This window comes from Macrobrachium nipponense, chromosome 26 (genome assembly GCF_015104395.2).
Source record: "Macrobrachium nipponense isolate FS-2020 chromosome 26, ASM1510439v2, whole genome shotgun sequence".
Lineage (NCBI taxonomy): Eukaryota > Metazoa > Arthropoda > Malacostraca > Decapoda > Palaemonidae > Macrobrachium > Macrobrachium nipponense.
Genome location: NC_087215.1, coordinates 66,660,514 through 66,685,513, shown reverse-complemented (window position 1 = coordinate 66,685,513; position 25,000 = coordinate 66,660,514). Strand labels below are relative to the sequence as shown.

At 35.9% G+C, this 25,000-nt stretch overlaps 1 protein-coding gene and 1 long non-coding RNA gene across 8 annotated transcripts in view; one reads left to right on the top strand and one right to left on the bottom strand.

Moving 5' to 3' along the window:
• Positions 1 to 21,533, bottom strand: part of LOC135200362 (uncharacterized) — a 218,663-nt gene extending 197,130 nt beyond the window's left edge. For 2 of the 3 annotated variants that reach the window (XR_010311272.1, XR_010311270.1), the window contains exon 1: positions 20,535 to 21,389. This is a non-coding gene — a long non-coding RNA (uncharacterized LOC135200362). Of the gene's footprint in view, positions 1 to 20,534; positions 21,390 to 21,433 lie in introns of those variants that run through there. The other variant, XR_010311271.1, reaches the window with a different exon arrangement.
• The window catches only part of LOC135200360 (uncharacterized), a 199,070-nt gene that overhangs the window by 98,594 nt on the left and 75,476 nt on the right, over positions 1 to 25,000 (top strand). For all 5 annotated transcript variants that reach the window (XM_064228965.1, XM_064228964.1, XM_064228968.1 and 2 more), the window contains exon 2: positions 6,329 to 6,525. In XM_064228965.1, coding sequence (XP_064085035.1) covers positions 6,329 to 6,525 — 197 coding nt within the window. The remainder of the gene's footprint in view (positions 1 to 6,328; positions 6,526 to 25,000) is intronic.

The window sequence follows — 25,000 nt, the reverse complement described above, 5'->3', positions numbered from 1 at the left end:
TATTTATCTTATTTCTACTTTTTTTGCGGTTTTTATACATTCAAAGGCTGAAGACAAAGTCTGATTGTTTCTCTCTCCCTGTACGTTTACAGTTCTATAAATCTGAAGTTAAAGACAGAACGAATGCACTTAGATTTGACTTAGATAATATACATATTATATTATATATATATATATATATATATATATATAACCATATATATATTATATTATACCTATAATATTATATATATATATATATATATATATATATATATATATATATATTATATATAATAACGTCTTTGTGTCGTCCATGTTCGGGTTGTTGATACCCTTCCAGGTAAAGTCTGCTACACAGAGCTGACGATCTGTGTCAAATCCTCTGCATTCCCGAACCATGTGGACATAACGCCCGTTAGGACATGTAGGAAGTAGAGTGCAGCCAATTTTGACCTTTACTGTGACACTAATAACTCCGTTCGTTTATTTCTATGGTATTTTTACGTTACATGGAACCAGTAACGGTTACCCAGCAACGGGACCAACAACGGCTTGACGTGACTTCCGAACCGCGTCGAGAGTGAGCTTTTATCACCAGAAATACACATCTCTGACACCTCAGTGGAATGCCCGAGAATCGAACTCGCGGCCAGCGAGGTGGCAACGCCAGTGTTAGCTTAGCGGACTTAGGAAAAACAGCCGGAGAAGACTTCATCTATACGGCTGAGGCTTATTTCTCTGCTCCCTTATACGATTGAAGCATCTATAGGCAAGACAGTTTACCGTCTTTTCCCCTTTCAGTTTTGAATATAATGGCCCTATTACAGAGGGTCAGGGTAGCATCTACTGCGCAACTAAGCCAGATGATCTTTTGCTGCGAGCTAGGAAACTCCCCGCTTCAAAATATTAGTCCAGATTCGCTCGCGGGAGGGAGAACGGACTGCCCGTAACGCAGCTGAACTGTTAAAAGTCAACGAAAAAAAAAAATTGTTGTTGGTCACGTATCGTGTAATTAATCTTGACGCTTTACCTGTGCCAGTTGGGTTAAATGTTCTCCATCTGGTAGCAATATCCTACATACAGGAGGCACATCTCAATCGGGACAAGTAATTAACGATTGCGCGTCTAGACTGAAGGCATTTTGATGATGAAGTTCAAGGGGACGTTGAATCTGTTTCCATTTATGTATGACGCCTTCCGAGTGGTTTACGTGGGACGATGTGAAGCTTAATAAGAAGGGGATGAGAAATCTGCTAACTTTTGCAAAAAGTCATACTTCAACGAAAATCTCTGGTGGATATGATGGGGAGGAAGGTGGGTGGGGGGGAGAAGGGGAGTGGTAAGAGGAGTTTCCATCCTCGTGGATTTTTGAGAGACGTGGAAATAGGGGATGGAAAGACTGGTTACCTCTAATGATTCAAGGAAGTAGATATCTTTTTAAAAAAAAAGTCTTAACTTCAATGAAAACCTCTGGTGGATATGATGGGGAGGAGGGTGGGTGGGGGGAGAGGGGCGGGCGAGTGGGGAGTGGCAAGAGGAATATCAATCCTCATGAATTCAAGGAAGTCTATATATTTGATAATTTCCTACTATAGCTCTAAATGATTTATTAAAACGTACAACATTTGTCAGGGGGATCTTCCTTTAATTTATCATAAGTGTCTTCGTTACTTAATATTTACTGATTCCTGTTTAATGTAGTAAGTCTCTCTTGTCTGATTCCGTGACGATGATGTCGCCTCTCGCTCAAGCAACGTTCTTAAAACCATTTCGTCGCAGGACAATCGCCGTTTCCAATCCAATCGGTGGAACACTTGCGCATTCAGTATGAATATGCTAATCATTTTCCAGCTGCCAATATTCGACAGCGAACAAGACTGAAGTGTTGTCAACGGGAATGCACATGGCTTTGGCGTGGGTGTTTACATTGCTTCTCATGGAATACACTTTTACAGCACAAAAAAAAATAAATAAATAAATAAATAATTCTTTGCTGCACACACACATACACGCGTGTTTGTATTATATATGTATACATACATACACACACACACACACACACATATATTTATATGTATATATATATATATATATATATACATATATATACGTGTAATAATACTATATAGAACAGACATATATCACATTACCGTGATTCATACACATACATCGAGCTACAAATGTCCTTTGACATCTAATTCGCTCTGCCTCGGAATTAATATATTTTCATGTATGTTAACCGAAGGGGAATTTTTTTTTGTCGACTAAAAAATTTCCCTTTGGTTAACATATATGAAAATATATTGATTCCCAGGTAGAGCGAATTAGATATTATAAGACATTTGTAGCTCGATGTCTGTATATTATATATATACATATATATACACATACATAAACATATATAAATAAATAAAGGGTAATGCCATAGAACGGCCCGAGATCTTTCGGTCTTAACGACCCTTTGCTAGTCTTGCCTTTAGTCAAGGGTCGTTAAGACCGTGGCATTACATTTATTTATACATAGAATGGGGGATTTTATATAATATATATATATATATATATATATATATTATATATATATATATATATATATTATTATTATATAATATACAAAAAATTATATATATATATAATTATATATATATATTATAATATATTAATATATATATATATATATATATATTAATATATATATATATAATAATTATATATAATATATATACACCACACACATATTATTATTAATGATATATATAATATATATATAATATATAATATTATTATATATATTATATATCAAATACTATTCAATTTTTTCTGATGCATAATGAATATAAACTTACATTATAATCCTCTCTCATATCATTCAACACAGCCGGGCATTAATTCTGAGCAGCTGAATAATAAATGAAAAAAAAAGAGCACAATGTCATTAATTAAAGTATTATAATATCACATTCAAATAACTCCAAAAAAAAGGGTCACCTCACATCTCATTATCATAATGCTTCCATCAAACGAATGACAGTGATTGCCTGATTGAACCTTTTCTTCTGAATGACAATGGCGTTCAATCAATTCAGTTGGGAAACCGGTCATTGTCTGATTCAGTGGCTTTCAGATTCTTTCAATGCTTTCAGATGCTTTCAGTGCCGCCTGCGATGTGCATTATCAATCTGGGAAATGCTTTCACCCCTGGAAATCGCAGCTCCCGTTGCATCTGCAGGTCTGAGTTTTATGTTGTGTTAGAAGTCAATCGATTGCAGATGAAAGCGACGAGTCACCGTCGTGATTTCTGTTTGATAGAGCTTGTTTTCTGGCTGTACGGTGGTCAGGGCTTGATGGTGCACAGTATTGTTGGGAGTTATAACACCTGTAAGGCTACCACTTACCTGTGTACATATGTACGTAGTAAGAGACACACACACACATATATATATTGATATAATATATATATAATATATATATCTATATCTATATCCTAGTAGTCATTATCATTACCTGGATTCATATACATCTAATCGAACTACAAATGTCCTTTAATATCTAATTCGGTCTACCCGGAATTAATATATCTTCATATATGAAAATATATTTAATTCCGGGGTAGAGCGAATTATATATTAAAGGACATTTGTAGTTCGATATATATATACACACACACACCCACATATATATATATATATATATATATATATACACTGTAAATAGCCACAGGAGTGTAGGCGATACACGAAAGCGCTTGGTACTTGTCTTTAAGTTTTCACCTTTCATGTGGCTATTTACGTACATATTTGTCACGTGCTGTTTGGTGAACTATAGTATTATATACTATATATAATGTATATATATATATTTTTTTAACTATAGCTTATATGTATATATATTATGTATATATATATATATATATAATAATTATAGAAGTATAATAAAAATATGTATAGAAAAATAGAAAACTTTTTGTATATATATACATGTGTGTGTGTGTATGGTATGCTTGTTATGGGCCACAGATGGCATGAATATACGTCCTTCTGGTATTAGGTAATAGGCATTGATAATGCATAATTAAATACCTACTTGGATAAATCTTCATATATATATATTATATATATATATCTATAGATATATATATAATATATATATATATATATATATTTGCGTATATATATTATATATATAATATATATATATAGCCTATATATAATATATATAGATATTATATATCTATATCCTATATATATATATATATATATATATATATATATGACCAGGGGTCCGAAAATGGACGAATTATCCAGAGGGTTCACGAAGGCGAATGAGTCTAGGGCGAATCATGCATGATTCACAAGCGTCAAAAATGACTCACCCCGCCGCGGGCATCGTGCCAATCGGGTGCCAAGTGGGCACGGAGCTGCCTTAACCTCCTCAAAGGCACTCCTGCTCTCTCTCTCTCTATTTTTAAAATGAAATCACAAATGGTAAAGTTGGTCACTGTAACGTGTGAAAGTGGGCTCGAGGTATTCTCGACCTTATTGCGTGAGAGCATAAGAGTTCTTTTTCGATCTCGAGTCGTTCGCTTTCGAGTGAGCTATTATTCACCTTAACGTCTTCGACCACAAGGTCGACTTTTCCTCGCCTGTCCATTTTTTTTAGATGGGGGTGAATTCATTTACGGTTTTACACAGAATTTCCCCGCCAGTGGATTTGAGCGATGCTGTATCTCTCCCAGAATAAGTTCAAAAGCGTTTATTCGCGGTTTGAGCTCTGTTGAAATAGCGTGAAAGGAAACGCCTTTTGGATAAGTTTTCTTGCTTGATCTTCCTTTCAATTTTTTTTATTTTATTTTAAATGATAGATATTTTAAAAGGTTGTTAACTTGAAGAGCGATGGTATATGTTCGAACATCGTAATTTTCTGATATTTTGAATAGAAAACAGATTACTTTGTGATATAAGCGTGCTGATCTGATATTTTTAGTGTCGTACTTATGGTGAGATATACCGAATATATCCTCGTCATGATTATTATAACTCTTGCTCAACGTGGAATTTTATTTTTTGTTCTATTATTCTAATTCTTATTCATCAAGGCGTCATCCGACCTCCAGCTGAATCGGGGCACGTGCTCAAATCTACAGTCACCAAAGAAAATTAAAATAAATACTCTGAATTTTTTTAGAAATAATTTTTCTGTACTGTTTATTACGCAAGTTATTTATTTTATTACATTCTCATTCTAATAAATAAATCATAAATATCCTATCACAAAATTCTTATATCTTTAATTCAACGCGAAACACCTTTTTTCAGACCTTTGTAGGGTTTTCCATAGGACTTTCCTACCCCCAACAAAAACAACAACAGCATGAAGAGGAAGAAGAAGAACAACAAAGTTGTTTGCAGGTTTACTCCCCGAGTAAGTGAAAACTGGGACGAACTATAACACTGATGGAGAAGGGACTGCTCCAAAAGGCTGCCTATGTCACTGCAGCACTTACCATTTACACACACACACACAATATACATTATACATTATACATTATACATTATATATATATTATATATATATAATATATAATATATAATAAATTATATGAAAAATTCCACAGAGACAAGAGAAATGACGGAGTTCTGCAAGGCCTTTCGACTTCTTGTCCTTTACTTAGCAGGACAAGAAGTCAAAAGGTCTTCAGACCTTGGGGTAAGTTAAGGTCTTTGGCCCTTGGTGTATGTCAAGATCTTTAGACATTATATTATGTCAAGATCTCCAGACCTTGGGGTATGTCAAGGCCTTAAGACCTTGGTGTTATGTCAAGGTCTTTAGCACTTTGGGTATGTCAAGGTCTTTAGACCTTAGGCCATCTTTAAATCTTTAGACCTTTGGCCATCTTAAGATCTTAAGACCTTGGGGCATGTCAAGGTCTAGACCCTGGGGCATGTCAAGGTCTAGACCTTGGGGCATGTCAAGGTCTAGACCTTGGGGAATGTCAAGGTCTAGAACTTGCGGTATGTCAAGGTCTTTAGACCTTGGATATGTCAAGGTCTTTAGCTAACCCTTGGGATATGTCAAGGTCTTTAGACATTGGGGTATGTCAAGGTCTTTAGACCTTGGGGTATGTCAATGTTTTTAGACATTGGAGTATGTCAAGGTGTTCTTTAGCTTAAAACCGTTGGGGTTATGCCAAGGTCTTTAGCATTGATTGGGTAATGTCGATGGTATTTTACCTTGGAGTACATCAATCTTTAGCTAAACCTTGGGGTATGCCAAGGTCTAAATGTAACCAATCAAATCCACATCGTAACCACCTCGTCAAATTTAACCGTCGTTTCTTTCCCACGAACAGGTCAGACGCCATCTTGATTCGACCTCCCATAGCAGCGCACCTGCATAATTCGGCCGTTTTGAAAATGCTGCACGAGGAGGAAGGTGAGAACCACATTGGGTCGGTGCCCGTCCAGTTCGGGTCATGGCCACCCCCAGGTCACGGCCAGTCCAACCGACCCATGGGGTTCATGACCAAAGTCAGCAGGGGGCCAGGAGGTGAGTGTTGCCTATTTTATCAAGTTTATTTTTAGCATTTTTTCTTTAGCCTAATTTGCCTGGATTATCTATCAAGGAAATATGTTTTACTCAAACGTAACAGGAGGTAGGTTTTGTCTTATTTTCACAAACAATTTTATTTTTTATTTTTATTTACTCTATTTTGCGTTATTATTTACTAAGGACATATTTTCATTAAGCCGCAAAAAGGTAAGTTTTGCCTAATTTTCAACTTTTATTTTATTAATTTTTAAATCTTTTTTTTTTTTTAAATCTTTTATTTAGTCTGTTTTGCGCAATTATTTATGAAGGAAATTCTTTCATTCAAACGCAACAGGAGATAAGTTTTGCCTTATTTTTTAGCCTATTTTTTTTTTATTTAAACAATTTTGCTGACTTTTTATCGTCGGGAAATAGTTACATTCAAACGCAATTCTAAACGATGGACTTATGTCTCATTGATTGAGTGCTTTAAAATGACGTCGTAGCAAATACGATAATTGATTCCCCCAAACGCGAATATTTAATTGAAATTAATAAAAACCTCGACATCTCTTTAAAGCGAAATTTGCATAATTCATTGTGTTTATGAAGTGACGGTTATTTTGGTGGAAAGAAAAGGGGTAAAGTACTTTTTTTAAATTAAATTCAAAACTGCCAGATTGGTATCAAAGGACGATATTTGCACCGTTTGAAATCGCTTACCAGGAATGCGTTACACACACACACAATATAAATATATATATATATATATATATATATATATATATATATATATATATGTATGTATGTAGTATGTATAACGTACATATATATTATACATATATATATATATAATATATATATATATATATGTGTATATATATGTATATGTTTATATGTATATATATATATATTATTAATTGTATAATATATATATGTATATAATATATATATATATATTATTATTATATATATATTATTGGTATATATATATATATATATATCATTATATTATACTATATTAAATATACATATTTCTGAGCATGCACGTAATTTGAGCTAAAGGTCGACATTAAGCTTTATCCTCACATAAAATGTTACACAGCGAAAGGGGAAAAATATTTGAAGCCTCAAAAAATAAAGTTATTTTTTAAGAGGACTTTTTTTTATTTTCTATTTTTAACCATAATGGCTGTAACTTCAAATACAGTTAACCAGAAACAACGCTATAATCCCACCCAAAAAAATAGTCCTGTAAAACTGAAGAGAGGTGATGTGTTTCACAAATTTACAGCCTTTTTGAAAACGCAACACGACTTAACGGTAATTTGATTAAATGGGGTTCAGTGATAGGTGGAAGGTGAAAGTTCACGGGGGAAACCGCCTCGTAATACCGCTGGGGATTCTCTGTAACGCTACACGTAGGTAATAGTACTCAACTTACTTATTTTAAGTGGGGATAAGAGTAGAACATTTTGAACTTCAGACGTTCAAACAAAAGTACAATGCATTACCACTATCCTGATAATGTTCTTCCCGCATTTTTAATACTTAAAAAAAAATATTTTTCTATTTATTAACTTATTTTGTTCATTTTTAATAAGTGGGATCTTTCTTTCTGAATTTCACTTCCATACTCTTTGGAAACTTGAATTTCAAATCAATGGCTGAATAACTAATAAAATGAATAATAATAATAATAGAACGACTAGGGCACGATTTCAAGATCCCTGAAAATTAATGTAGAAAATCTAGGCCTGAAGTAGCTCCAGGACTCATGCAGAAGAGTGTGTTCCTAGAAACGGCGCACATAGTAAGAAAAGTGATGACTCCTAGGGAGGCAGGATGCAACCCGGAACCCCACACTATAAATACCACCCAGTCGAATTGGAGGACTGTCGTAGAGAAAAAAAATTAATAATAATAATAACAATAATACTAATAATAACAATAATGCTGGTTGCAGTACCGTCCGGGTATGATCTTGTGCAGTAAAATACACGTCAAGAGATGATATTCAAGAAAATATTTTCTCGATAAGAAGTCTGAATGAATGACATTATTTGGTTAGGTTTGGTTTAAATATACTATATAGTATATACAGAAATGGCTATGAACGGCCCGCTAGCAAAGGCAAAAATCAAAGCCGTTACTTTGAAACATTAAATTCGTTGCATATTTGAAGAATGAGCCATATTTTGTATATTCTATTAGTATTAATATCTAGCTATAATATATAGTATATCTAGTTACATATATATATATATATATATATACTAGTTATGCGGACATGAGATTGCGATTGGTTAACACATTATTCAAAATTTATTTTGATTTTAACCGGAAGACCAACCAAATTTCTTAAAATTCGTACACCATAATTGATTCATCTTTTCCACTGGCGCCGAAATATAACGAGACGTCATTTCGAAGGTTGGATATTTTTGGCTTTGCTTTAATCTCTCGTCATTCGTTGTACAAATTCTCAGTCTGCAGTAAAAGGTAGAGTAAAATATTTTTTTTATGAATAAAAATACGACGTGGTATTAAAAAAAAAATGTTTTTTAATGATCTAGCAGTAATGATTTTTCCGGGTAAATAAATCCATTATACAAACTATTCATTTACAGTAAAAAGGAGAAATATAAAACTATTAATTTACAGTAAAAAAGAGAAAAATAAATCCATTATACAAACTATTCATTTACAATTAAAAAAATAAAAAATAAATCCATTATACGAACTAATTCATTTACAGTAAAAAGGAGAATTTTATTTTTTTATGAACTAAAAATCCGACATATTTCATTTTTTTAACGATTTAGTGAAATGATTTAGTGAAACGTCTTTGACGTTTATTTAATATAAGATTTTTAAACAAAACGATTTTGTTGGTCTTATGATTCCGCCACGGAATAAATAAAGAAAGATTATAATAATTCACAAAACATTCACCAGCTAGGGCTCAGTAATTACTGGGATTATCACTGATGAAAAAAACGTCTTCCTAAAATTATATCACAAAGTGATAAATTCTGAGCTTTGAAGGCATCATTTAAGGGCTATGGCCACGGGTCAACGTGTCTGAAGGTTTTGTTATCGTGTCCTGGCAACCTACTGGTTAAAAGAAATCGGACGCACTGTTGACCCGTAAGTTGCCAGTCGTGATAATCAAGACCTCAGAATCGCCAGCACCAGGTATAGAATATTTAGATTCCTTAAAACGAAAGTAAGTGTTCTATGGCGATCTGATTAGGTCAGAAGGTCCTAGTGGTATGAGGAGAGTTAGTAAATTGGATACTTTCATAAACTAATCACTACCGAGCAATCTTCTGTTTTGATTCACTTCCGATCAAAATATCGCCAGATTCAAAAACTCGACCATTTACAGATTTTCTCTGGTTCCGAAATGAGGGAGTTTATAAAACACAAGGCGTGACCCGACTTCCAGCTTCCTCGGGGCGCATGCCAAAGCCTACGGTCAAATAGAGCATTGTTTCACCACTGAAAATTATGCACATTACTTATTTGTTTACATTTATAAATCATAAATATCCTATCCTCAAATTCCTGTATCTTTAACTCAACGCGAAACACCTTTTTCAGACCTTTTTTTAGACTTTCCTAACACCTAACAACAACAACAAAGTAGTTTGTAGGCTTCCTCGCCGAGTAAGCATTAACGTTGGTAATTAACATTTCAGTCATATGCTCATCTGTTTCGTTTCTGCTTTGCAACCTTGCAACTTGACATCCTGTTTGCAGTGCCATGAGATTCTCTAGTGCCACATCGGTAGAAGGAGGGAGGGGGCGGGGGAAGCCACATTTACTGACGCATCGTGTACTCTTCCTAAAATTACAGGTGGGGGACACATTTGTCAATCTCCGTATGGCCGTAGAGGGTGTGCTTACACTACAGGAAAACTGTCATCAGGAAGTCGGCAACATCTCATACATAAGTTGGAAACAAGTCGTCGACTGTAAATGGCGAACGGATCCTTGGTAACACTGGGGCATTTGTCTAAGAATGGCTACAGTGTGTGTGTGTGTCTCAACGACGATAAAATGTGTTATCAAAAAGTTTGCAACTTATGCCATACTTATCACAAACACGTCGGAAACAAGTCAACGACTGTAAATCGAGACCTAATCTGAGAAACATGTTGAAAACAGTCACTATAAGCAGAGAACTAATCTTTTGGCATTGTAAATCGCTCACTTGTATTCAACTCGTTTGTGATGTGTATGCGATAAGTTGCCAACCTATTTATGACATGTTTTGCTGCAGTGTGTAAGGCCCCGTCCACACGGCCGAGCTTTGCTCGATGTGACGTCAGAAGCGGAGAAACCGTGGCAAAGTTCTGACTTTTCTTGCGGTTTCTCCGCGTCTGACGTCACATCGGACAAAGTTCGTCGACCAAAGTTCGACTGTGTGGACGGGGCCTAAGCATCGTAATAAAAAGGGGCATGCAGGAATCCCGCAGTCAGCCGCTGAGGCAGTTTTGTCATATGGGAAGCCACTATGACATTTCTCACCTGTGGGACGTGTGTCAATATAAAATGCATATATACATACATATATACATACATATATATATTACAAAATTTTTTTTACTGCAACTGCGATATATTTTCCATTTTCCTCTCTGCCAAAAATACGAATTAACCACGTCACTCATTACATCATAAGCTGAATTTAATAACGCAAAAGTAAGAAACAAACATATATTCAGATATACATACAGACATACATATATATCATATACAATTTTTACTGCAATTGTTATATATTGTCCATTTTCCTCTCTTCCAAGATATGCGAAATAACCACGTAATTCATTACATCATAAGCAGAATTTAATAACGAAAAAGTAAGGAACAAACATATATTCAGATATACATACATACATACATATCATAAAATGCTTTTACTGCAACTGTGATATATTTCCCATTTTCATCTCTTCCAAGAAATACGAAATAACCACGTACTAATTCATTACATTATAAGCTGAGTTTAAGAAGTAAGAACCAAACATATATTCAGATATACATACAGATATACATACATACATATATATTGTAAAATGTGATATATTTCCCATTTCCATCTCTTCCAAGAAATACGAATTAACCAAGTAACTCATTACATCATAAGCTGAATTTATTAACGAAAAAGTAAGAAACAAACATATATTCAGATATACATACAGATATACATACATGCACCCATATATATTATATACAATTTTTACTGTAACTGCTATATATTATCCATTTTACTCTCTTCCAAGAAGTACGAAATAACCACGTATTTCATCATATTACAAGTTTAACTTAAAACTGAAAACCCCGCTTTCATCTTGTAACATCATTTAACCTAGGAGCGATCATATGTGATAATTACTCCAGCGTAATTATCACAAATTAATGCAAAGTTATCATTGCCAAATCGCTTGCTGTAATGAGGGTTAATTTATGCCCAATCCAACAAACACATCTAGTGGTATTGTGAAACACACTTCGGTACAAGCTTCTTAGCTCTGTGCAGGAACGGGAATATAAAGTTTAGGCTTGAGGCCAAGCGCTGGGACCTACGAGGAGAGGATGGAGGAAAGTAAAATGGAAGAAAGGTAATATGAACGGAGGTACAGTAGGAGGGATGAAAGGGGTCGCAGTTAGGGGCCGAAGAAAAAAAGTTAAGTATATCTTAGTTTTACCAGACCACTAAGGAGCTGCTTACCAGCTCTCCTAGGGCTTGCCCGAAGGATTAGATATTTTGACGTGGCTAGGAACCAATTGGCCACTTAGCAATGGTGGCCTACAGCTTATTGTGGGATCTGAACCACATTATATCGAGAAATGAACTTATATCACCAGAAATCAATTCCTCTGACTCCGCGTTGGCCGAGCCGAGAATCGAACTTTGGACCACCAGAATGGTAGCCAAGTACGAAAAACCACTCGTCCAATGAGGAACTAGGGGCCGAAGGGACGCTGCAAAAAACCTTCGGTAATGCCTGCGGTGTACCTCGCGTGAGACGTACCCAGGGGGGCACTGTTAACACAGAGTTTTACCTCTGAGCCACCCATGGGAGAGGGCGTTTTAGTCAACGATGCCCCGAGGCCCGTCGACGGAGCCCCATCAAACGCTTATTTCTCGACGAACGGATTTTATTAGCCAATAACGAAGGAAGGGAAGGAATGCCGCAGTAAGGAAGGCTCTGCCGAAGTCGCCGAAGTCTGGATTCAGGCCAGAGATGAAGAGCATTCATTACACTTTAGCTCTCTAAAAAAAAAAAAAAAAAAAAAAATCGAGAGTCAGTCATTTTGAGAAGAAAACGAAGCGAAACGAAAAGAAAACGCGCCGATCAAAAGGGATGATTTCTGAGGAAAAGGCAGCGCCTCAGTGGCGTGCCACCTCAGTGGCCGCGAGTTCGATTCTCGGCCATTCCACTGAGACGTGAGAGATGTTGTGTATTTCTGGTGATAGAGGTTCACTCTCGACGTTGTTTGGAAGTCATGGAAAGCCGTTGGTCCCGTTGCTGAATAACCACTGGTTCTATGCAACGTCGAAACACCATACAAACTGAGGAAAAGGCGACATTTCGATAAAGAAAAGGGGTTACTGCAACTTTTGGCGGAGTGTCCATGAAAGGAGAGACGTAGAGAAGATTGGTGAGTGGGATAGAGAGAAAGTGGAGGTGGAGGTGGAGGTGGGGGGATGGAGGTGGAGGTGGGGGGGAGGGGGGGGGGGAGGCGGAGGAGGAGAAAGGAACGAGAGACTAACGGGGTTAGCAAATATCTATATATATATATATATATATATATATATATATATATATATATTATATATATATATGTATATATAATGCATGAATGTATATATAGACCAATACAGGTTTTCACACTCCTGTGTTAAACTAATTTTTTTCCTACCTATCTGTTTGCAGAAGAAAGTGGGGGAAAGAGAAAGTAGACTACAGATCAGAGAAATGGATGCAAAGAGAGCGTAATAAAAGGGGGAGAGGTGAGCAAAGAACTTAGGAAGGAGTAAACAATGGGCACAAAAGGGAAAAGCGGAATATGACACTCATGGAAACCTTTTTGTCAATTGATTCATTCAGGTGATGAAAAACAAGAACTAAGGAAGAAGAAGAAGGAGGAGGAACAAGAGCAAGAAACGTAATGGAAAGAGGGAGAGGGCAAACAGCTTCATGTATTTAGATGAAAAGTTATTTCAAGACTGAGAAAACACGAGGGGAGAGAGAGAGAGAGAGAATATTGTATCTTATCTTATGAACACGGAAAATCAGTAGTTAGAGAGAGAGAGAGACTGTATCTCTCATGAATAAAGAGAAAAGCAGTAATTAGAGAGAGAGAGTGTGTCATGGCTTGATAATGGAACAACTGTTAACTGATAGAGAGAGAGAGAGAGAGAGAGAGACTGTATCTCTCGTGAATAAAGAGAAAATCAGTAGAGAGAGAGACTTATCTTTTATGAACATAGAGGGAATCAGTAGTTTGAGAGAGAGAGAGAGAGACGAGTAGATTAGAGAGAGAGAGAAGTTAGAAGAGAATTAATTCTCCCTTAGAAGTCATTTCCTATGTTGAAGCTCCTCTGTTTACATCGTGAGCATTGCTGACAAGTCATATGTACAGGTTTACTGAGGTTCTACAGAAAGGTTTTCTAAATTTAGGCCATAGGCAAAGCACTGGGATCTATGAGGTCATTCAGCGCTGAATGGGAAATCGAGAGTAGAGAGGTTTAAAATGTGAACGGAGGTACAGTAAAAGGAATGAAAGGGGTTTCAGCTATGGGCCCAAGGGACGCCGAGATGAACCTTAAAAGTACTGGTATTTTCTTGGATTGAAACGGATCTTTTCTCGAAGTATACCTTTTGCAGATCAACGATTTTCAAATCCAGCATGTCTTAGTTTTGCCTCTGAATAGATTTACGTATCCTTTGATTTTTATCCTCATTTCTGATCGAAGGTGCGTGATAATGTCACTCAGGACCTTGAAGAATGTCTGAGTGATTCTTAATGGTCCTTACAGTTCGTGAACACCATACTTTGTTGCTTACAGCTTTTGAACACCATACTTTAGCCTTTACAGTTTTTGAACACCATATATACTTTGTTCCTTACTACTTTTGAACACCATACTCTGGTCCTTACAGTTCTGAACACCATACTCTGGTCTTTACAGTTCTGAACACCATACTTTGTTGCTTACAGCTTTTGAACACCATAGTCTAGCCTTTACAGTTTTTGCACACCATAAATACTTTGTTCCTTACCGCTTTTGAACACCATACTCTGGTCCTTACAGTTCTGAAAGCCATACTTTGTACCTTACAGCTTTTGAACCCCATAGTCTAGCCTTTACAGTTTTTGAACACCTTACATACTTTGTTCCTCACAACTTTTGAACACCATACTCTGGTCTTTACAGTTCTGAACACCATATTTTGTAATCACTGAACCTTTTTACCACCAAACGCCATATTCAACGTGTTCTTAAGCAATCTGAGTGATTGAAACTGAATGAGGCATTCGACTGAAAAACACTGGTGTTATTTGTACCCTTGATACCCAACGTAAACAATTTGACCTTTTCTGTGTGAAAACTAATCATTTCTGAACTAATTACGTATATAAAGTTAAGATTATGCATAAATGTTGGACGAACCTGACAAATTCTGACTGGCCAACAAAATAAAGTTTGATTTGTTACAGAAACGATGTTGAGGTTAAACAAAGGTATTACTACTTAAAGTTCTTTACAGCGTCCCTTCGGCCCCTTAGCTGAAACCCCTTTCATTCCCTTTACTGTACCTCCGTTTATATTATCTTTCTTGCCTCTCTCTTTTCAACCCCTCCTGACAATTGTTTCAACGTTATTTTCAGCGCTGAAGGACCTCATCAGTCCCAGTGCTTGGCCTTTGGCCTAAATTCTATATTCCAATGACGATTCCGAGAACTGAACGACATCCTGATTCCCTTTGGAATACAGAGCTGGAACAGTCCTTTTGCCAGAAGACCAATAAGAAGATGAGTTTGAAGGAAGAATAAGCACAATTCATCGTAGAAAAAACGGAAATATGTAAAAAAAAAAAAAAAAAAAAAAAGGATCATTATGAGATATATCCCAGGTGTGGATGGAACTGGTGAGGGAAGGGGGGTGAGGGTTGTTTAATATCACGAGTTTCTTGGGATGAAAATTACTTTGCAAACGTTACGAAAATCCAAATAATTTTTGTAATAGAAATATGATTGCAATATCGAAATATGTGTATTTATACATATGCGTACATACATGCAAATAGTACATATGTAAATGTATATGAATATATGCTTAAAAATCACGTAGATGCACGTTGACTTCATTAATAAGCGAATACCACAGGAAAATGATAAGTCAGAAATCCAAGTGCTTTCGTCTTTACTAAACACTGTCAAGGAGCTATGAATATATAATATATATATATATATATATATTATATATATATGTAAAATATAATAATATAGTATATAATAAATTATATATAATATATATATTGTATATTATCTATATATTATATATATATATATATATATATAATATATATATATACTATGTTATGTATGTATGTATGTATGTGATGCCATACATCACGTTCTTCGTGCGCCACCTTAAAAAAAAAGCTATCATAAATTCTCTTTTAATGATGAAAAGCTTCCATAAGCTTCAAGGTCTGTGTCAAGTACTGAGAGTTGATGCCGAAAAAAAAAAAAAAAATATATATATATATATATAGATATATATATATATATATATATATAATATATATATATATATAAAAACACCGGTAAAAATTACACCATAAAAAACCCTGTCACTTCGAGATGTTTTTGCTTTGGTTTTTTATTTTTTTATTTTTCAAAGAAGCCTTTAAACGTTTGTCGATGAGAGGATTGTTGTTTAGAAAAAACATTAAAAAGTTTATATACACGGTTAGGCTTTCTAGTGGTATTAAGCGTTACCATGAAGAGACGAAACAATTGAATGAATAAAAAGTGATCGTAGGAAAAAATAAACAAGAAAGACACCCCCGTCCGGTAGTAGTGCCGCCAGTGCACCGTAGGCATTGCTTAAAGGTACTCAGCAGCGTCCCTTCGGTCCCTAGCTGCAACCCCCTATCATTCATTTTACTGTACCTCCGTTCATATTCTCTCTCTTCCCTCTTACTTTCCACCCTCTCTTAACAAGTGTTTCATAGTGCAACTGCTTTGATGGTTTTCCTCCTGTTACACCTTTCAAAAGCTCATACTGCCAATTTACCGTTTCAGCGCTGAATGACCTCATAGGTCCCAGCGCTTGGCCTTCGGGTTAAATCCTATGCTCTATTCTAAACAAGAATGATAAACCAGTGATTATAGACAGGGCAATGATGAAAAGCGAAAGAACGAAAATCATAACAAAAGGTAAACGTGTAATAACGGAATGGAGAGAGAAGAGAAGAGATACCGAGAGAAAACGGTAATAAAAGCGAAGCAAAGAAATAGTAAAAACGATAAAAATGCAAATAAAAGGAATGAAAACGAAGATATTGCACATAGAAAGAATCCTACCCTGTTTCAATCAAGTCGAACTTTGAAAGGAAGGAAAAATCCAGCAAGCTCAGAGAAACATTCTAACGAAAAAGACCAATAAAGACGGGAAATAAAGTTTAAAGGACATTGATAGCAATTCTCTCTCTCTCTCTCTCTCTCTCTCTCTCTCTCTCTCTCTCTCTCTCTCTCTTTCTGAAGCGATCTTCCACAATAGTCTTGGTCAACTTCTTTTCTTTTGTTGTTGGAGCAACAGGTGGTGGTGTTTCATTTCACTTTTACCGAACACGGTATAATGCTTCTTTGTCATGTTCAAAGGATTATTTACCAATTATTTCAGGGTGCTGTGAATAAGAATTCGTTTTAACATATGCAGGTACGCATGTTGAATGTATCTGTGCAATAATATAGACACATCACACTCACACATCTACGTATATATGTATATATATATTTTCTATTAACTGTAATTTTATTACAAACGCATGCACACATATGTATGTATATATGATATATATATATATATATATATATATATATATACATGTATGTATATACGTATATGTATTTATGTATGGGAGACTGAGTATGCGTGTACGCAGGTTTTTAAATACGTGCGCGCGCATTTCCAAATTAACCGACCAGTGAAATGTAGCTCGATTTAAGGGGAAACTGCTGCTCTATTCCCGGGTCTCCTTAATTCGGATAATTTGCATGTCTCAACTCCGTCCGATCTTCAAACACGCCCGTGCCTTCTCATTATGCCCGTTCCCGCGCCCCTATTCAAACCTTTTTTTTCTTTTCTTTGATGTTTCGCCATGTGATTCCACGGGTCTACTGTGTGAGGCTATCCATTGTGGAGGGCGCTTCAAAGGCTTTTGTGGGGCGCTATTGGCCTAAGGGCTTCCTGTTTCCAACTTTACCTCGTTGTATTGACGTCGCTTACTCGGGGAGTGAGCCTACAGATTACTTGGTTAATGTTGTTGTTGTTGATGTTGTCGTTCTTGTTGGGGGTTTAGGAAAGGTCTATGGAAAAGCCTATAAAGGCATTTATTTTAATTTTTGTATAGGTGAAAAATGGCTCTGTTTGACCGTAGATTTTTTAGCACGTTTTAATTTACTTAAAGTTAAGAATATACGTAATGTTCACAACTTATGCGTGAGGGGAAAATCTTGCACGCGGTCCGAGTAAGCTGGAGGTCGGATCACGCTTTTTTTCCCCTTGGGGAAAATAGTGACCTAACTTTCTATCGGATTCTTTTGTCTATTGACGTCATTGATGGCTATATAAATGCGTTTTTCCTTTCTGAATTAATATATCACTTTACGTATTTCTCCCTCACTGGTACTATACTGACTGTTACTGAAGCATTTAATTTACTTATATGATTTAATATTTTAGTATATTCCAATCGAAGCATCTAAATCGAACCTAAAAATTTTTAAGAGAATACCCGCTAAACAGAGCAACTTGTCATTTTAGCCATTAGGCCTATATGAATATCCCTGACTTAAACAGACCTCGCACTTCAAGGGAGCTAATTACGACTCATTTTAGGTCTATTTCAATAACACTTGAGTATACCAGACCTCACACTTCATGGGAACTAATCATAGCTAATTCCCGATGTGTAACGTACTATTTCATTCTGTACGCATGTGCAAGACATTGCATTATTAACTTAACCTACTAACTACTCTCACGCAAAAATTTAAACTCGCACTAAGTCAACACCCCAACCCACACCCCCGGCCCCCAACTCCCTCCTCCCCGCCCACAATCTCATGTCAGGTGTTCGTACCGACTTTTGGCGGACGGATACACAATTTTGGGAAAGCTGGTTTGAAATCAACTAAATATAGTACAGGAGAACACAAACCTTTGCAGCCAGAAGTCTCGCCGATTTAGATATTTCAGCAGATCAAAGACACCGTTTCTGAAATCGGCACTAAATGATCATTTACAAATCAGTTGTTACTGCTTTGACGCGCTGCCTATGCGTCACGTACTCCGAGGTGCTAGTACTAAACACCGCATGGTACGTGTAAAGTAGACGGCCGCACAAGATATCGTCTGTTATTATAAATATATAATATAATATAAATAATTTGTCGACCACGCAATATAGAAATGGGTGCATATAATAATACTTTGATCCCTGACGGGCTAGTACTAAACAACGTCGTCCCAAGAGCTTCCGTCGTGCCTAGTACTATCTCAGAGTAAGGTGACGTGTAATAACACTTCGCATCTAGTAGTGTAATATCACTAGTCCCTTAATAGCTACGTTGACGGCTAACAAAGAATCAAAGTATCGAACTAAATGCCATATAAAAGATATAACGCGCAACTGACTGAATTCTTCAAAGGTTAAAGGTAGATTAAGTCTAATGCAGGAGACAGTTTCAAAAACACATGGCTTACATTGGCGGTGCGTGACAGGGTTGAAATATTATTTCATTTCGGTGGTTATCTGGGCAATCTTCACCGATTTTGTCTAGAATAATGGGCTTTTGATATATAAAGTGGTAATTTATTTAATGCATAGGCCTAATCGGAATGGACAGACATTTATTCACATCTGCATATTCCGTGGATATTGTTATGTTCGAGGATAATCTGTGTTTTTCCAATAGTTTCGTACTGTCGATTCCTTATGTTAAGAAATAATTTCTCAGCTTTATGTACGTTGCGCAAAGATATTCATTTATTGTTTGTTGGTTTATATTATGTGGCAAAATTACGGCGGGGTTGGCAATTAAAACGGTTCTAGTCAATCAGAATACGGAATCGTTATCCATGACGATCTTGATGAATAATAATTGATATGTTTCATCTTTAATACAATGAGGTCTCGACGGCTGGACGGGTCAAGGTATAAAACCTGTTTGAAAATTAGACAGTTGAACTTTCCATACACCTTAAATTTAGGTGTTATAATCTGAAACATGAAGAGAATTTAGAGAAAAGTTAACATGTTCTACGGAGAGTCAGAGTGGGCGACAATGTGAAACTGGCAACGCTGGACCATAACGTTTTAAAAAAAGGAGCAGAACTGGGTGTCAAACACGTTCTAAAATACTGAAATATGTCTAACAAGTCATCAATTACTCGTCTGATTAGCGGTGGCTGGTGACTGACGTGCCGTAAATCACCCGACGGCAATGGATTGATTAAAATTGGACAAGATACAGCCACCGGTTTTCAACGCTTTACGACCATAATCACGAAGTGGCAACGCTGAGTCAGTCTAAACGTCATTAAACGCAATTTTTTTTTACAGCATTGAAAAATCGTATAAATACTAAAGAAACGTATTTAAACGTGAAATATCATATATCGATCAAAAGTTTAATTGCATCCTAGTACTGGACTTTACTCAAATGAAATAGGCCTACTATAATGGTAAATGAAAGCGCACAGAACTTACCTTTCTCTTGCCATGTGATTTGTGCTTCCGTTGTCACTTTCTCCTATGAATGTTATTCGTAACTTTTAATTCGATCTTCATATTTTATTTTCATAAAACTTCCCTGTCACTTTAGTGTTAACCATCTTCGTTTTCAATGGACATCAAGGCTAAGAATGACAATCTTTCCTAGACATAGCCGCGCTACAGTAGTTTTTTTTTTTTATTATTTTTAAGAAAAAAAATACTTTCTATAATTGCAATCGTAGCAAATATTGTGACGATATATATTGCCAATCCACCTTGCACGGTATAAATTTAATGACTTTTTACGAAACTTGATGATTTTCACTCGTAGCCGGTAGTGCAGTGACAATCAGCTTTACAAATTTATAAACTTTATAACTTTCTACTATTCTTAATGATTATCACTCGTAGCAGGCATAGCGACGGATGGACAAGTGTATAAACAGTGGTTTTTATTCATAACCTCAAGATTATCATGATATCACCAAAATGCCAGCCTCTGAACTCTGACGCGTATTTAAAATCATGAGTTTATCACTAAACTAGGCCTATAACACTCGGTGAAAGCACAGCGGAAAAATCACAAACTTTAACACTGTAATAGGTCTATAACTCCTGGTGAAAGCACAGTAGCAGAATCACAAGCTTTAGCACTACACCTGGCCTGTAACACCTGTTGAAAGCACAGTAGCAAAATCACAAGCTTTAGCACTGTAATAGGTCTATAACAACCGTTGAAAGCACAGTAGCAAAATCACAAGCTTTAGCACTGTAATAGGCCTATAACACCTGGTGAAAGCACAGTAGTAGAATCACAAGCTTTAGCACTACAACAGGCTTAATAACACCGTTGAAGCGTTTAGCACAAGCTAGCACGAATAGGCTTATAACACCCGTTGAAAGCACAGTAGCAAAATCACAAGCTTTAGCACTGTAATAGGTCTATAACACCCGTTGAAAGCACAGTAGCAAAATCACAAGCTTTAGCACTGTAATAGGCTATAACAACGTTGAAGCTTTCAGTAGCATCACTGTAAGACTAATAGGTCTATAACAACCGTTGAAAGCACAGTAGCAAAATCACAAGCTTTAGCACTGTAATAGGTCTATAACAACCGTGAAACACAGTAACAAAATCAGCTTAGCACGTAATAGGTCTATAACAACCGTTGAGCAAAACAGTACAAAATCACAAGCTTTAGCACTGTAATAGGTCTATAACACCTGGTGAAAGCACAGTAGCAAAATCACAACCAAGTAAGCTATGAAACACGATGAAAGCACAGAAGCAGAGCTCGAGGTCATCTTCCAATGATTACTTGACACTGACTGACTGGTGTCATCACTCAGATTGTTATTATAACCGAGGGAAGGCCGTGACGTCATCAGTATGCGCGCGCACGATTCTACTGATTAGAAACTGTCTTATTATGATGCAAGCGCTCCAGGTAACCGGCCCTCATTGTTGAATCAAGTAGATTTTGTATATTTTATTGTTTATTTCTTTATTTCTGTTGTATTTGTATGAATTCATATTAATTCCCTGGACAAGATTATTGCCCCGTAATTGTTTTTTTTTAACGTGCTAGGTGGTAGGTACTGCATATGATCGCTTATTTTATAGTTATTTGAAATCGATACAACAGAATATCTGAATGAGTACGTGTTAAAGCATTATTTGAAGAAGTTTTTATTTGATATATTCCAACTTAGTATGGCCGTTTGTGTGTCTGTGTATGTGAATGTGTGTGTGCGTGTGTGTGTATGTGAATGCGTGTATTCTGCACTTGTTTGCACTGAAACTTCGAGATACACAGAGAAGTCTATTCGTGTTGACGTGGAAAAAACATCAAAACCTGAATATACAGCGCCAGACTCGCCAGTCAAGGATAAAAAAAAAAAAAAAAAAATCGACTGACGAATTATACGCTCGAGCGAAAGAGGGAACGATGGCCGCAGACGAATGTTTTCGTAGCGCGACTGTGAAACGGGCTTTGACTAGACTCATCTCCTCAGGCGTGAAAATCATCAAACCTTTCATGGCCGAGGTTTAGTGGTGAATACAGTCTTTTCAGTTATTTCTTTATTTATTTATATATTTGTGCAAATACGTATTTATATATCATTTATTTATTTACGGGGTTGACACGAACTATCTACAGCTGGTGTCTTTTTCTGACTGGCTCACCCACCAGAGGTTTCGATTCAAATACATAGGCCTAGTTTATTTATATATTTAAGCATTTATTTGCTTGTTGGTTTATTTTTTTTTATTTATTTATGGAGTTAACAGGAACTATCCGCAGCTGGTGTTTTTTCCTATAATGGTGACTGGCTCACCCACCGGAGGTTTCGATTCAAATGCATAGGCCTATGAGAAGCAAAGTAAAGGCTTAAAGTTCTTCAGTTCGTCTTTGTTGTGGACATTCACCGTTAAAAAAAATAAATATCAATAAAACTTATAATTAGACCATTTACTGTATAGTTTTCGTGCCGTTGAAGCTTGAATAATCTTAAAAAACACATCTCTAAATATATAACGAGAATAATTATATATATATATATATATATATATATATATATATATATATATATATATATATATATATATATATATAGTTCTACCAGAAATTGTCATTTTTTTTCAGGCTATCAGCAATTACTCACAGGGTGAGGTTGCTGTCCCAACGCCTCGAGCAAAGGATATACGAGCGGCTTACAAGCCGACGGCGTCTGGCCACCCCGTGACGGTCACCCGTCCAGGTAGTGACCAGATGACGTCTGCGATCGAGCGACTAAAGGTATAAAACGAATCTATATGATTGCATAGATATGTGAATATATATAATTACATATATAACGCACCGTCACCGATAAATCCGTTGACATCTGACGATAAGTAATATCCCCAACAGATTATGGAGAGAGGTTAATTGAGGTTGATTGGCCTGGCCTAGTTATTAAAAGTTATTAACGTTCGTTAATTAAACGGGTTCATTAGACGGCTTTCTCCCTCGTTTGCGTTTTACTTATTTGTGTTCTGATTAATGCTTTTTTTTTTTTTTTTTTTTTTTGCATTGGTGAAGCCGTCCTCTACTATTGGATGCCTTTGAACATATTCGTGACCTGACAGAAATAGGCCATTTGTTTTAATATATTTTTATGATTGGAGTGTTTTTACTTACTGTGTTATATATCAACATATACATAGATATATATTATATTATTTATAAATAAAGTATGTATGTATATATGATATATATATTATACTATATTATATATATATATCTATATATATATATTATATATATTATATATATATGATACGTGGGTAATCCCAGTCATCTGATAAAATCAATGCTTATTTGTTTAAATTTCACCAGTTTTGTAAATTAGATTTGTAATATAAAATGGTTTTAGGTAAACTGATTAAAATCATATATATTCTTTCTAATCCTTTGTAAGTAAACACAATCAACAATATGAATATTAGTAATATTGATGACACTGATCAGAGGAAGTGTGTGTGTGTGTGTGAGAGAGAGAGAGAGAGAGAGACCTTACCCTACAGACCTTACATCTTGTTCGGGTTGCCCCAGGTCCCTCAGTGTGAGGCACCTCTAATGTCTACCAGAGAGTTGCTAGTACATCTTCCGGTATATTTTGCATCTTCCAATCTTGGATGGTCTGGGATGCAGTTTAGATATTTGTCGAGCTTATTCTTAAACACATCTACGCTCACTCCTGATATATTCCTCAGATGAGCTGGCAACGCATTGAATAGACGCTGCATTATCGATGCTGGTGCGTAGTGGATTAATGTCCTGTGTGCTTTCCTTATTTTTCCTGGTATAGTTTTGGGCACTATTAATCTACCTCTGCTTGCTCTTTCTGATATTTTTAGTTCCATGATATTTTCTGCTATTCCTTCTATCTGTTTCCATGCCTGAATTATCATGTAGCGTTCTCTTCTCCTTTCTAGACTATATAATTTTAAGGATTGTAGTCTTTCCCAGTAGTCAAGGTCTTTAACTTCTTCTATTCTAGCTGTAAAGGACCTTTGTACACTCTCTATTTGTGCAATATCCTTTTGATAGTGTGGGTACCATATCATATTGCAATATTCAAGTGGGACACGAACATATGTTTTATAAAGCATAATCATGTGTTCAGCTTTTCTTGTTTTGAAGTGCCGTAACAACATTCCCATTTTTGCTTTACATTTTGCCAACAGAATTGCTATTTGATCATTGCATAACATGTTCCTATTCATCATCACACCAAGGTCTTTAACTGCTTCCTTATTTGTGATTGTCTCATTATTAGGTCCCCTATATGCATATAGCTTTCTTTGTCTCCATAATTTATTGATTCAAATTTATCAGAGTTAAATACCATCCTATTTACCTCTGCCCAATCATATACTTTGTTAAGGTCTCTTTGGAGAGCGTTCCTATCTT